Raw genomic sequence first — 15,163 nt, 5'->3', positions numbered from 1 at the left:
AGAGGTTTCTTCCTGGTTCTGGTTCTGCCAGAGGTTTCTTCCTGTTAAAGGGAGTCGTTCCTTTCCACAGTCCCTCAGGCTCAGGACGGGAGATTGGACTGAAGACAAGTTTCGGTCCAATCTGTTGGTTTCCTTAGCTAGGATATTATTTTTGAATTGGCTCCATATGAATTAATTGGATTATAATTACAATGAATTGAATTCCAATTGGCTTGAATTGGACTATATTACTTAAGTGCCTTGAGATGACAATTGTTGTAATCTGGCGCTTTATAAATAAAATTGAATTGAATTGAATTGAATTGAATTGAATTGAATTGAATTGAATTTAATTGAATTGATGCTGCTTACATGATGAGGCTTTGGGTCAACATTCACCCACACTCCAACATTTTGCTGCAGAATGACATCATTCATCTTGCTACAACAGCCTGTTGCAGACTGTTAATTTGCTGCCTTAAACGGAGGATGATGAATCCTATAAAAGAGACTTTGTTCTCACTCAGTGAGTTAGGAGTTAAAAGTACACATAGTTCTGTTTATATGTCAACAAATACGTGTCCAGGGTTTGAAAAACAACGCTTAGCATCATTATTCATGCATCACAACTGTAGGGATGTCCAGTGGAAGCTGTCTAAAGAAAGTCATGACTTTCCTTCCTGAATTGTGATAACCGTTTCCATTAAGCATTTTCTTGAAAGACTAGAAACACGTGCACTAACATGCATGCATGGCAGAATCAGCCACCACAACGCAGAACTCAACGGGTTGCATTTTCTTCGGTAAGGATGCCATGATGTGCAAATAACTGTCAGCTGCTGCGTTAAGATTCAGAATCTAATATTAAACTTTTGACTCAACCTGAGGCTTATTTGCATGTAGATGCATTGGTTGTTTTGTCCAATAATTAATTAATGGGTTTATTATTCTTAAAGGGGAACTCCGGTATTTTTAAACCTAGACCTTATTTCTGGCATGAAATACGTTTAATACCGAGAACAGTTTGGTGAAAGTAGATCCGCGTATATCCATATAACGGAGAGAACGGGGCTTAGAGGATGCAGCCTCTAAATAAGGCATTATCTGTCTTTATTTCACCAATACTTTAAGAAGAATGAATGAATGAACGTGTGCTATAGCACACAAATATGCAAAGCTGCAAAGTACAGGAAAGCTGTCCTCCCCTGATCTAAGTTATTGAGACCTTTAAAGGTAATCAGTCCAGTTTTATGTTTGTTCACTTGAACTGTCCACACTGTAGAGTCTGTTTTGTATAACAATTAAATTCCTAAAATGTGTTTAATGCTCTGGATACTGAGTAGTGACATTTTGAGTGGAGGAACATTAAAGATTTTTGCTTTTGTGAAACACATTTTGGAGTTTTAAATTTCTAAATTATATGTTTTCAAAAACAGACAATAGGTCATTTTTATGCTTAAAGAATATATCATTTGGGTTCTCATATTTTGCTTTAAAGGGGAACTCCGGCATTTTTAAACCTTATTTCTGGCATGAAATACGTTCATCTGGTCACTGAGAACAGTTTGGTGAAAGTCGGCGTCCTTCAGAAGATATTTAGATAACTGGAGATCCATATAACGGAGTGAACGGGGCTTAGAGGATGCAGCCTCTAAATAAGGCATTATCTGTCTTTATTTCACCAATACTTTAAGAAGAATGAATGAATGAACGTGTGCTATAGCTCTGTTAGCTCATAGCTGCTGTTATGTGGCTACTTGCAGCTATAGGAGAGCTAACGGAGGGATTTCTACACAGGCACTCTACTGGGACCACTTCATCCACACGCCCCCCTGCAGCACAGTTTATTCGCTCCGTGCTCTGTGACAGTCGGCTAACTTCACACAGAGTTTGCTGCTGATAGTTTTGTGCAACATGGCAGGATATTTATCAGATTTTGACGACGTGGACGATGACTTTGAGTAAGATGGACGTTCTTACTGGAGTAAATAAATCTGATAAATATCCTGCCATGTTGCACAAAACTATCAGCAGCAAACTCTGTGTGAAGTTAGCCGACTGTCACAGAGCACGGAGTGAATAAACTGTGCTGCAGGGGGGCGTGTGGATGAAGTGGTCCCAGTAGAGTGCCTGTGTAGAAATCCCTCCGTTAGCTCTCCTATAGCTGCAAGTAGCCACATAACAGCAGCTATGAGCTAACAGAGCTATAGCACACGTTCATTCATTCATTCTTCTTAAAGTATTGGTGAAATAAAGACAGATAATGCCTTATTTAGAGGCTGCATCCTCTAAGCCCCGTTCACTCCGTTATATGGATCTCCAGTTATCTAAATATCTTCCGAAGGACGCCGACTTTCACCAAACTGTTCTCAGTGACCAGATGAACGTATTTCATGCCAGAAATAAGGTTTAAAAATGCCGGAGTTCCCCTTTAAAGCAAAATATGAGAACCCAAATGATATATTCTTTAAGCATAAAAATGACCTATTGTCTGTTTTTGAAAACATATAATTTAGAAATTTAAAACTCCAAAATGTGTTTCACAAAAGCAAAAATCTTTAATGTTCCTCCACTCAAAATGTCACTACTCAGTATCCAGAGCATTAAACACATTTTAGGAATTTAATTGTTATACAAAACAGACTCTACAGTGTGGACGGTTCAAGTGAACAAACATAAAACTGGACTGATTACCTTTAAAGGTCTCAATAACTTAGATCAGGGGAGGACAGCTTTCCTGTACTTTGCAGCTTTGCATATTTGTGTGTTTTACTCCCACTTTGTGAACATTTTCCCTCAAACTTGTCTTGTACCAAAGCAGAACTTGGTCTAAATCAGATTTCCTCCATAAATAAAGCTGAACTATGAGCACTGGTGTGATGGTGACAAGGATGTGTGTCTCTGCAGGGATCTAAACCAGAATCTGCATTAATGAGTGCATGTAAACTGATGCATGTGTGAGAGCTGGCATCTCTTCAGAGGAATGCACTGATATGATGGGAAAATTCTCCTTTTTCCCCAGCGTATTGTTCAGCTGGAGGTTTGGGGTCTGATTCCATCCAAAGTCAACATAATCTCCAAAAATGACATTCAGTGCTGGTTTTCCTCATTACAGTTCAGGATCCTTCCCTGAAACACGGCTTAGTTTAACCATAAAATACTCTAACCGCCGAGAAAACGGGACACTCGTTGATTATTAACTCCAGTTCCTGCACCTCTCCTTCTTTTTGTCACCTTTTTACACAAAAAAGAGGAGTGCAGTGTGCCTCCATTTCTGAACTATCCTTTATATTCATGCTGAAAACAACCCGAAGAGTGTTCAGTATGAAAACATCAGGCCCCTCTCCTCTTTCCCACAACGAAATAGCTCAACACACAGGCATCCAAGGAAGCATAGCCTCTTATTCTGCCAAAACGACTCCATTACAGTTGAGCCAAGGAGAAGGAGGAGAGGAAGGAGAAGCATAAAGACAGCTTAAGTGAGGGTTGGTGTAAAGAGGAGACTTGCAGGAGAAGAGAATGGGGTAACATTTTCCATTTCCCCTTCCATCCTCCCCCTGTCAAGACATCAGCAACTACCCGTTAAAGCTAATTTGAGCTCTCTGCAGAAGAATGAGGGGGAAAATAGAGGAGGAAGGCTGTGTACTATTGACCCAGCTGACTGCGAAGAAACGGGGGATGATGGTAGTGGAAAACTTTATTTCCATTAGGTGATCAGCAGCCCAGTGAAATATGGCTCTGGATCCACAATCCACATTGTTGTTGGACAAAAAAACTGGAAGATTTCAGGCTCGGGAAACTGACTTAGACTCACTACCTCAGAGAACTGTTTATATAATCATTTCTGTGGACTTGAGTGTTCTGAAAGAAGTCAAAATGGAGCAGGAGCAGGTTTTATGTGCTCTGGTGCTTAGTGGGGGCTTTCACTTTTATTAGCACTGACTGTTTTATTTCCTTTCTTGAGAGATCGTCTCCGCGTTATTAAGAAAAGCTGTTATGAAATTACAACTATTGTGACTATTAATTTTGAAAATGAGAGATGAAGCTGCAGCTCGGAGTCCTTCTGGACTATTAAACCTGCTTCTGGACTGAGGCTGACTGTGGTGACTCATTGATGTGCATGCTGTCATGCTCCCTTGCTGTTTCCATTGCAAAGGCCTTCTGTGTGATGAAGTAGTGCATGTAGAGATCTACCACTTTGGCCGGTTGTCATTTCCTGTTGTGTATGTGAAGTATAAACAGCACCAGTCAAAAGTTTAGGGATAAATCTAAAACATGGGAGTGAGGAAACGTCTGTGAGCGAGGGGGGAAAGGCTGATTCATACCACTGGAGCAGTCCCCGCCTCGCCAGCCTCCCTCACACTGGCAGCGGTCCGGAGCAACACACCGGCCGTGGACGCACTCCTTGGTGCAGCGGGCTGTTGATGAGAAGCATTAATAGTTAATACATTTCCAGCCTCTGCTCTGAGAACTTTAACACAAGCAGCAACACAAACCCAACTGGACTGGATAGTGTAGTGGTATGATTGTGGGAGACCTGGGTTCAAATCCCCTGCATGACTCCAGTAGGGGTCCTTAGGCAAGACCCCCTTACCCTACATGCCTACCTGTAAGTCGCTTTGGATAAAAGCGTCTGCTAAATACATAAACATAAACATAAAGGCTACGTTCACTATCCCTAGAGGCCATAATTGGTATTGCACTATTAGGTACTAATCCAAGTCCCTGATGTTAGCTACAAAGAGCTTAATGGAACGGCTCCATCTACTTGAAGGCTCTTGCAAAGGCTTCTGTCCCAACTGGGTCCCTCCGTTGGTCCCAGGATTGTCGTCTAGCAGCTCCTACACCACGCCTAAGACAATCCAAACTCTGTTCATGTGTCGTCCCACGATGGTGGAATGACCTACCGAGCGCTACCAGAACAGGGGCGTCCCTGTCTATCTTCAAGAAGCTCCTGAAAACCCAGCTCTTCAGAGAGCATCTCCTATCCCAGCACTTACCTTGTACTTCCCTCCCCCCTCTATCTCTGCTCTTTATCTTTCTGCACTTCCTTCTATGCCTGCACCCTATCTCTACTCTGTCCCCTCTGACAGAGTCGGACTCCTGGGTTCCTTCTATGTAGCTTATTGTTAGCTTTTTATATCGCTGTTATATCTTCATTTGTAAGTCGCTTTGGATAAAAGCGTCTGATAAATACAGAAACAGAAACTCTATGCTTGACAGAGTAGTTCATAACACATTGTTCTGCAGTTATTTCAGTTTTACTCTGACTTTAAGGTCAATATTGAGAATCCTGGCACCCAAAAGTAAATCCTCGGTGCAAGTAGGACCCGAAAATTAGCCAAAATTCTACAAGAAAAGGTCACATTTTGTCTAAAAATGGATTTGTCAACCAACATTTCACAATGATGTGGTTGATGATGCGCCTTTGTGACAACATCTGCACTTAAATAAACCAAATAACAGCTAAAACGTGAATAATAAAGTCTTTCTGCACTTCCTTCTATGCCTGCACCCTATCTCTACTCTGTCCCCTCTGACAGAGTCTGACTCCTGGGTTCCTTCTATGGAGTTTATTGTTAGCTTTATATAGCTGTTATATCTTGATTTGTAAGTCGCTTTGGATAAAAGCGTCTGATAAATACAGAAACATGAACATAATGCTCAATTCCAGTTTTTTGCGTGGTTGTTGACATTATAATTTAAATGCGACCGCCATCAGACTCAGAAGATGTGACATCAAGCTGCGTTTGGTATCAGTTCTCAAGTTGTTGTGCAATCAGAGCCGAGGGTTTTAATCAAGGCCAAAAAAACCTCACTTTATTTCCACCGATGAGCTCCATCGCTAGTTTCCTCCATTGTTTACATTTAATCTCGCCAAGTCCCGTCTCCGCCGGCGCAGAATCGTGTCGTCTGTCTCACTTCGATGATATAAAAGTCGGACGTAAAGTCGTATGAAAGTGGTGTGGGTCTGGTTTGAAAAAATCAGATTTGTGCTGTTCAGACTGCTCTAAAAAAATCAGATTTGGGCCACTTTTGCCTGCAGTGCGAACATAGCTTAAATTTACAGAAGAGAGCAGAAAATACGTGAGCACGACATTAAAAATCTAATATAGCCTCCTAATCAAACTGTGTCAATCAAAGTGGCTAATTATTACTTAAATAGGACGTTAGTGAGGAATAAATCAGGACTAGACTGCTAAAAGATGGATGTAGTCACTCACCTAATAGTGCAATACCAATTATGGCCTCTAGGGATAGCTTAAAATCCTCTGTAGTTCCATTAGACTCCCATTCAAATAATGTTATCTAATGAAAAAACGTTCAAACAAGCCTTTTTGGTGTGATAAGCTTGATTTACTTGTTTGGATAAATGTGCTATTGGTGCTTCTGAAACAGCACAATTCCACACTACGAGTGAAAAAGCTCGACACCTTGCGACAGTGTGGCGACAGACTGCTGTGCAGGTGTCGTAATGCTGTTATAATACACTCCCTCACAAGGTTTTCAGGAAGAAAACTGATGTTTTTCTGAGATGTGCTACAAGATAAATGCAGTTCTCCCACATTTGCAGTCATGAGTTATGAGTAAAGTAATGAACAAACCAAAAGACTCCATAATTGGCCTTTAGGATTGTAGCGGTACTGACGACATCTGTCACATGTCTGCGTTTGCTTTCTGTTAAATAGGACGTTAGTGAGGAATAAATCAGGACTAGACTGATGAAAGATGGATGTAGTCACTCACTTTCTAAAGCAAAGCTAAGTACCTAATAGTGCAATACCAATTATGGCCTCTAGGGATAGCTTAAAATCCTCTGTAGTTCCATTAGACTCCCATTCAAATAATATTATCTAATGAAACAACGTTCAAAGTACTGACGACATCTGTCACATGTCTGCGTTTGCTTTCTGTTAAATAGGACATTAGTGAGGAATAAATCAGGGCTAGACTGATAAAAGATGGATGTAGTCACTCACTTTCTAAAGCAAAGCTAAGTACCTAATAGTGCAATACCAATTATGGCCTCTAGGGATAGCTTAAAATCCTCTGTAGTTCCATTAGACTCCCATTCAAATAATGTTATCTAATGAAAAAACTTTCAAACAAGCCTTTTTGGTGTGATAAGCTTGATTTACTTGGATAAATGTGCTATTGGTGCTTCTGAAACAGCACAATTCCACACTACGAGTGAAAAAGCTCGTAATGCTGTTATAATACACTCCCTCACAAGGTTTTCAGGAAGAAAACTGATGTTTTTCTGAGATGTGCTACAAGATAAATGCAGTTCTCCCACATTTGCAGTCATGAGTAATAAGTAAAGTAATGAACAAACCAAAAGACTCCATAATTGGCCGACTCTTTCATTTTTTAGGATTGTAGCGGTACTGACGACATCTGTCACATGTCTGCGTTTGCTTTCTGTTAAATAGGACGTTAGTGAGGAATAAATCAGGACTAGACTGATGAAAGATGGATGTAGTCACTCACTTTCTAAAGCAAAGCTAAGTACCTAATAGTGCAATACCAATTATGGCCTCTAGGGATAGCTTAAAATCCTCTGTAGTTCCATTAGACTCCCATTCAAATAATATTATCTAATGAAACAACGTTCAAAGTACTGACGACATCTGTCACATGTCTGCGTTTGCTTTCTGTTAAATAGGACATTAGTGAGGAATAAATCAGGGCTAGACTGATAAAAGATGGATGTAGTCACTCACTTGCTAAAGCAAAGCTAAGTACCTAATAGTGCAATACCAATTATGGCCTCTAGGGATAGCTTAAAATCCTCTGTAGTTCCATTAGACTCCCATTCAAATAATGTTATCTAATGAAAAAAAACATTCAAACAAGCCATTTTGATGTGATAAGCGTGATTTACTTGTTTGGATAAATGTGCTATTGGTGCTTCTGAAACAACACAATTCCACACTACGAGTGAAAAAGCTCGACACCTTGCGACAGTGTGGCGACAGACTGCTGTGCAGGTGTCGTAATGCTGTTGTAATACACTCCCTCACAAGGTTTTCAGGAAGAAAACTGATGTTTTTCTGAGATGTGCTACAAGATAAATGCAGTTCTCCCACATTTGCAGTCATGAGTAATGAGTAAAGTAATGAACAAACCAAAAGACTCCATAATTGGCCTTTAGGATTGTAGCGGTACTGACGACATCTGTCACATGTCTGCGTTTGCTTTCTGTTAAATAGGACGTTTAGTGAGGAATAAATCAGGACTAGACTGATAAAAGATGGATGTAGTCACTCACTTTCTAAAGCAAAGCTAAGTACCTAATAGTGCAATACCAATTATGGCCTCTAGGGATAGCTTAAAATCCTCTGTAGTTCCATTAGACTCCCATTCAAATAATGTTATCTAATGAAACAACGTTCAAAGTACTGACGACATCTGTCACATGTCTGCGTTTGCTTTCTGTTTTAAATCTGAAGCCCTTTGTGTGAGCAGAGCTGTTTGGTAAATCAAAACTCTATTCAGCTGTATTCCCTCTGAATGTATTCCAGCCATCGCAGGCCGTGTAAAAGCTGCCAGCGCAACAGCTGGCCTCAACTATGCAGCTCAGAGCTGCAGCGTTAAGATGCCATTCATACCCTTATGCTGCTCTGAGCTGCCAACATCATAAATGATTCAATTAATTTATCTGATTCAAGCCTATATTTACGACTGAGACTAATAATTTGCAACAAATCTCTTAGTTTTCTGTTACAAAAGACGATTGGAGCACGATAAACATCCTGAACAGTCACTGATTGTTTCTCCTCTTTACTTTGGCAGCGTGTGGATGGAACTTTGGGATCTAACATGTCATCACATGAAGGAGGTAAGTATGATTATACGTAATTATACGTGTTTAGGATAATTAAAAACACTATTTTGTCCTGAAAGCAGCTTTAAAGTGAAGATGACATGTTGATGACAGACACTTTAATTTCAAACTCAAAACAGCGATCAGCGGGCTCCGTCTTGGCTTTTCAGTGCAATCTGAGGCTTTTGTGTTTGGTGACAAAAGAAAAAACGTGCACAGTGTGCACGTGAACGCTGTAAAGAACCATAAATGCATATTATCTCTGCTGCACGGCAAGCATTTATCTTCAGAACGTCGCGTTTTCAAGCACAAAGTGAGGAAACCTTGTTATTACCATCAAACATCTCTCAGATCATCCACTGGTGTTTGGGAAGGTTTCTAAAGCTGAAATGTAATTTATTTATACAGCCCTTTACAACAATCAATTTCGGTACCAAAGTGCTTTACAGCAGATAATAAATAAAGAAAAGAATAAGTACAAAACAATAAAATACAGCAAAATTGAATAAGATAATATAAAAGTGTCACCATTCTACTGGGTATTAAAAGCCATCTGAAATAAGTATGTTTTTAGCCCTGATTTAAAGAGGCCCAGGTCAGAAATAAGATGCATCTTGGGGGGGGGGGGGCTTATTCCAGAGCCTGGGGGCACCCCAGGGCTTGTATTTGGACCTGAACACTTCCAGAAAAAGTTGATTTGTTGATCTCAGAGCTCTACCAGAGTTACAGAGTTAAAAGGTCAGATAAATACGATGGGGTGAGGCCGTTAACAGCTTTAAAAACAAACTTTAAAAGTTTAAAATCAATTCTATAAAGGACAGGAAGCCAGTGAAGGGAGTTAAGAACAGGAGTGATGTGCACAGGTCTGTTAGTGTTGGTTAGAAGCAGCATTTTGCACCAGTTGAAGGCGACTGAGAGAAGTCTGGGAGACGCCGACATAAAGTCCATTACAGTAGTCTGACCTTGAACTTATTAGGGCATGGAGGCTTAAAAACATTTTAACTTTGGCCAGGAGACGCAGCTGGAAAAAACTAGTTCTGACAACATTGTTAATTTGTTTGTCAAACTTCAGATGAGTGTCAAAGGTTAAAAGCAAGAAAGGCTATGATTGTTTTTACGTTATCTATGTAAACCGCTGCTGACAGTCAGCTATAACAGTGTGTTGGCAAATAACACTAAATAAATACTGTTGTCGGCATGTAAATCTGGATCCAACTGTATAAGTTGGTATAAGTTTAGTTAAGTTAAACATGAACTGTTTGTCCCAGCTGCCACAGGGCAGAAGGATGGGTTGCCAGTCCATCACAGAGCCAAGACAAAGACAAACAAACATGCCAACTCACACTTAGGATCAGTTTAGAACCACAAATTACCCTAAGTTTTTGGCAAAGTACGAGAACATGCAAACTCCACACAGGAAGTCCAGCTTCCAACCAAATGAAGTCAGCCAGAAGACTTTCATCTCTCCTTTTTTACTCCTAAAACTGTTTAAATATGGTTCATACTTTATGTTGCACATGAGTCACTTCCTTCCTTGGCTCAGAAATCCCATATAATGGCTGTTTGCTGAGCTTTACTCACCAAATCCTTTACCTGGGCTCTGGTTTGGCTGCAGAGGTTTAAGGTCTAGGCAGGTTTAAATGTTTCTGTGGTGAAAGAAGCGAGGAAAGCTTACGCTGCATAGCTCTTAGAAAGACTAATCCATGCGTTTGGACTACTTTTTTCTCCAGCTAAACTCAGACAAAACTGAAATTATTGTCTGTGGGCCACAGAAACAAAGAGAAAGGGTCATCAGTCACCTTGAGACTCTAAAACCTAATAATCAGGTTAGAAATCTGGGGGTAACATTGGACTCAGACCTGAACTTTAACCGCCACATTAAATCAATAACATCAGCAGCTTTTTACCATCTAAAAAACATCAAAGGAACAGTGTCTAAACCAGACTTAGAAAGACTAATCCATGCGTTTGTCTCCAGCAGGTTAGACTACTATAACGGCTGCTCACTGGGCTCTAAACGGGCCGTAAGACAGCTGCAGGACATCCAGAACTCTGCTGCTCGAGTCCTGACTAGAACCAGGAAATACGACCATATTAGTCCAGGTCTCAGGTCTCTGCACTGGCTTCCTGTCGCTCAGAGAATAGACTTTAAAACAGCTCAGAGAATAGACTTTAAAACAGCTCTGCTCGTGTGCATCTCTGACATGTTGGAGCCATATGAACCAGCTGGGACTCTGAGGACCTCAGGGAGGCGTCTCCTGCTGGTGCCCAGAGTCAGGACTAAACAAGCTGAGGCTGCCTTTCAGCTTTATGCTCCTAAAGTCTGGAAAAGTCCTCCAGAAGATGTGAGACAGGCCTCAAATCTGTTTAAATCCAGCCTGAAAACAGTTTATTTAGCTGTACAAAAGTGTTTTATCTGCACTCTTCACTTTAAATTAATTAATTAATGACTATATTTTACATTTATTTGCTTTCTTCTGATTTTATGTAGCTGTAAAGCACTTTGAATTGCCTTATGTACGAATTGAGCTCTGCAAATAAACCAGATATCCAGATTAAAACACCTGAATGATTACCAAAAGATATTTGATGGAGTTTTAGTCATTTTGTTGCGCCGCATTAAAACGTGCTCCTGGTTAAAATGCTTATCGTGGACTAGAGCGAATATGAATGATGCAGGTTGTGTCCTGAGCTGCAAAAGCAGCAAAGCTTCAACAGACGCTTAACTGGCGAAACAACAACTGCTGAAATTATGTAAAATCGTTAAAAGCAAATACATTTGATATGTTTTAGTTTCAAATTCCAGCAATTACATAAGTAGCATGAGAAGCTCCGGTGGAAATCAAACCCATAATTTTGGTTATTCATGTGCCACATGCTGCTCAAACTGAAGGAAAAGCAGCTGCTTGCTGTGAGTAATGAGAGTGAGTTACTGTGTGAAGAAATGTGACAAACCGCAACCGTCAAGACATTTCTGCCGTATATCACTGCTGATGGTATTCTGCAGTTTCATCACAATCCAGAGTCAGGTTGGGCTGTTTCGACGGGATCTCAGTGCACGGTGGTGGGAAACGTAGCATCATTTCGTATAGTTGTTAGTGAAAGGTGATGCTGCAAGACGCCGGTTTATGGAAAATAATCACATGACATCAGTCCCTGTAATCATGCAGACTGACCTCTCTAGATTTTCTAGATTTTACGGTCAAGACCGCGGCTTTTTACGTGTTTTCTCCCTCTGTGTTGTGTTTCAAATTAGAGGCCATTACTGTGTTTATCAAAGCCATGTGTGACAAAGCCTGAACCGCCACACGCTGGCGGTGAAAAGGTCCCTGATGTGCGTTTCCTGTTGAGTAAAAATCTAAAAAATGTCGCTCAAATTCTCATGACAGCTGGTTAAAAATCGTTGGACTCTGACTTCAGAGTCCAACATGGCTAGTTGTTTCCACGGTGACGTTTCCACGGTTACTTACGGACACATTTGTCTCCGCTCTCATAGTAGCCTGGACAGCACTGGTACCTCCTGCGGTAATCGGTCTTCACCGCCTGCCTGTAAGCCGTTTTGTAGGTGATCCTGAAAGAATGACTCTGTCAGACATGATGCTCTGACTGCCCACTGACAGCAACAGGAAGTCGTGCTGCAGCTACCTGTGGCGCGTGCATCTGTAGGCGGTCCGAGGGTCCGAGCAGGGCTCCTCTGTCACATGATCGTAAGGATGAGAGTAGGACTCTTTGACTGAGGTTGTGAAGCTGAAAACAATTGACAATCAGAGGAAACAGGAGACGTTTTTCTCTTTTGAGCAATGACCAATCGAATCACCTGTAAAGGACGAATTTTTAATGATTTCTTTATGATTTCTTTCCACTTTAATTCATTCAGACACACTTTAACACTTTAATGTTTTCGTATAAATGTTAAAACTACAGGATGAACTGCTGGTACAGATTCCCCAAATTCCCACACGATGAGCCGTAATCCCGACTACTACCAGAAAAAGCTCCACTTATCCTGTGAAATATCTCAGCATCTGTTCTATAGATTAGATATAAAGCAGAGACGTACATGCTTCCCAAATGATTTTGATAATTCACATGTTTCAGCAACTTTCAGATGTTTTGTCATGAAATCTGGCAAAAGGATTAGTGACATCATCAGGTCAAAAGTTTGCCCGGTACTTGAAATTATGGGAAGGTTTTGCCTGTCGTTATCATGGAAATATTAGAAAATTAGTTAAATCCCACCTTATACAGCTCCAGGTTTTAGTTACTTAAAGGGGAACTCCGGTATTTTTCAACCTGGACCTTATTTCTGGCATGAAATACGTTCATCTGCTCACCGAGAACAGTTTGGTGAAAGTCGGCCTCTTTCGTTAGATATTTAGATAACTCGAGATCCATATAACAGGAAAGAACAGGGCATAGAAAATACAGCCTCTAAATATCTAAATAAGGCATTATGTGTCTTTATTTCACCAATACTTTAAGAAGAATGAATGAATGAACCTGTGCTATAGCTCTGTTAGCTCATAGCTGCTGTTATGTGGCTACTTGCAGCTATAGGAGAGCTAACGGAGGGATTTCCACACAGGCACTCTACTGGGACCACTTCATCCACACGCCCCCCTGCAGCACACTCCGGTAAGAACGTCCATCTTACTCAAAGTTGTCATCCACGTTGTCAAAATCTGATAAATATCCTGCCATGTTGCACAAAACTATCAGCAGCAAACTCTGTGTGAAGTTAGCCGACTGTCACAGAGCACGGAGTGAATAAACTGTGCTGCAGGGGGGCGTGTGGATGAAGTGGTCCCAGTAGAGTGCCTGTGTGGAAATCCCTCCGTTAGCTCTCCTATAGCTGCAAGTAGCCACATAACAGCAGCTATGAGCTAACAGAGCTATAGCACACATTCATTCTTTCATTCTTCTTAAAGTATTGGTGAAATAAAGACAGATAATGCCTTATTTAGAGGCTGCATCCTCTAAGCCCCGTTCTCTCCGTTATATGGATCTCCAGTTATCTAAATATCTTCTGAAGGACGCCGACTTTCACCAAACTGTTCTCGGTGAGTAGATGAACGTATTTCATGCCAGAAATAAGGTCTAGGTTTAAAAATACCGGAGTTCCTCTTTAACGTATCCATGCTGCATTTTGCACACGAGACGTTTCTCCTTTGACCTGCTCATTCACAGTTCAAAGCTTCTCCCAATGACTACGAAAGACTTCTAACTGGTACCGCATGTTTCAGAAGGTCTTAAATGTTGATCGTCTTCAATCAACATGCACCACATGTGAAAACAGCAGCAGCTGTTTGTTTGTCACAGTCCAAGGGGCCTCACCTCTCCCACAAACTGCACACATTGGGATCTCTTGGGTCCAGCGAGCAGCTCAGACCAATCAGGAAGCCGAGAAAAAGCAGGACAGCAGAGCTGTGCAGAGTCGGCATGGTCCTGAGGGGGAAAGAAAGACAGAGAAGATATTTACAGAGGACTGCAAAATCGTTTTAGCATTGAGGCCAAAACAAATTCCTATTGTTTTAACAGATCAGGTGATGCATACAGTTAAACTCTATATTCAGTTCAGCCTAGGCTGCATTTTTGTACATTAAATGGCATTCACAGTCCTTTGTCCACTCTCTGTGAAGCCCTACTCCAGGAAAAGGGGATATATTTGTGTAGAGATTAAACACAGCCAGCAGAAACTCAGAAAACAACACTGTTAACTGTGGAAAACTTTCTCCAACTTGAGATTTGCATTAATTGCTTTGGTTTTAATTTTCTGTAATCAACGGTTCACAGTGTGGTGGATGGAAAGATTTGCTAAAACTCGGTTCTGTTTACCAACAGTATAAAACGCAGTTAAGATTTACCCTCCGACTATAAAAGAGTTCATTAAATGCTCTGTGGAAGTGAGGCGAAGAGCCAGAATCAAGCGTAACGCCGTCTGCTCCCTGCTGAGCTCCACTTCGTCTCGAAGGAGAACATAAAACACAGCATCAGCAGTCACCCAGACAGCTGGCAGCAAAGATGGAGAGCATTACAGAGAAGGAATATGAGACAGCAGAAGGGGGATCGGACACAAGACACGTGACTCCCATCTTCATCCTGACCCCTATCAATCAGAGCAGAGAAGCCTCCACACGTCTCTGCTGTCCTCTTCTACACTCCAGCAGCATCTGGATCTGATCAGAGAACCGGCCAAATAAAGTGTCCCGGCACGGGAATCCAGTTAGGCTCTAAGGGAGCTGGAGGGAGACCATTTATTTCTGCATTTTTATCCCTTTAAATATCCGAGGAAATGAGCAGAAGTTCAGCAGGCCAGTCGGGTGGTAAAAGCATCGTGGGAATGAAACGGCTTGAGAA

At 41.2% G+C, this 15,163-nt stretch overlaps 1 protein-coding gene across 3 annotated transcripts in view; it reads right to left on the bottom strand.

The window, feature by feature from the left end:
• The window catches only part of pear1 (platelet endothelial aggregation receptor 1), a 38,934-nt gene extending 24,687 nt beyond the window's left edge, over positions 1–14,247 (bottom strand). For all 3 annotated transcript variants that reach the window (XM_072393539.1, XM_072393538.1, XM_072393540.1), the window contains exons 1-4: positions 14,141–14,247; positions 12,452–12,553; positions 12,277–12,377; positions 4,305–4,397 (exon numbers count right to left, since the gene is read on the bottom strand). In XM_072393539.1, the coding sequence (XP_072249640.1) occupies positions 4,305–4,397; positions 12,277–12,377; positions 12,452–12,553; positions 14,141–14,247 (403 nt within the window). The remainder of the gene's footprint in view (positions 1–4,304; positions 4,398–12,276; positions 12,378–12,451; positions 12,554–14,140) is intronic.
• Positions 14,248–15,163: the final 916 nt, after the last annotated feature.

The sequence above is a fragment of the Leuresthes tenuis genome, unplaced genomic scaffold (genome assembly GCF_036924035.1).
Source record: "Leuresthes tenuis unplaced genomic scaffold, fLeuTen1.0.hap1 SCAF_10, whole genome shotgun sequence".
NCBI classification, from domain to species: domain Eukaryota; kingdom Metazoa; phylum Chordata; class Actinopteri; order Atheriniformes; family Atherinopsidae; genus Leuresthes; species Leuresthes tenuis.
Note: the sequence above shows the minus strand (reverse complement) of the source record. Positions and strands in the feature narration are given on the sequence as shown.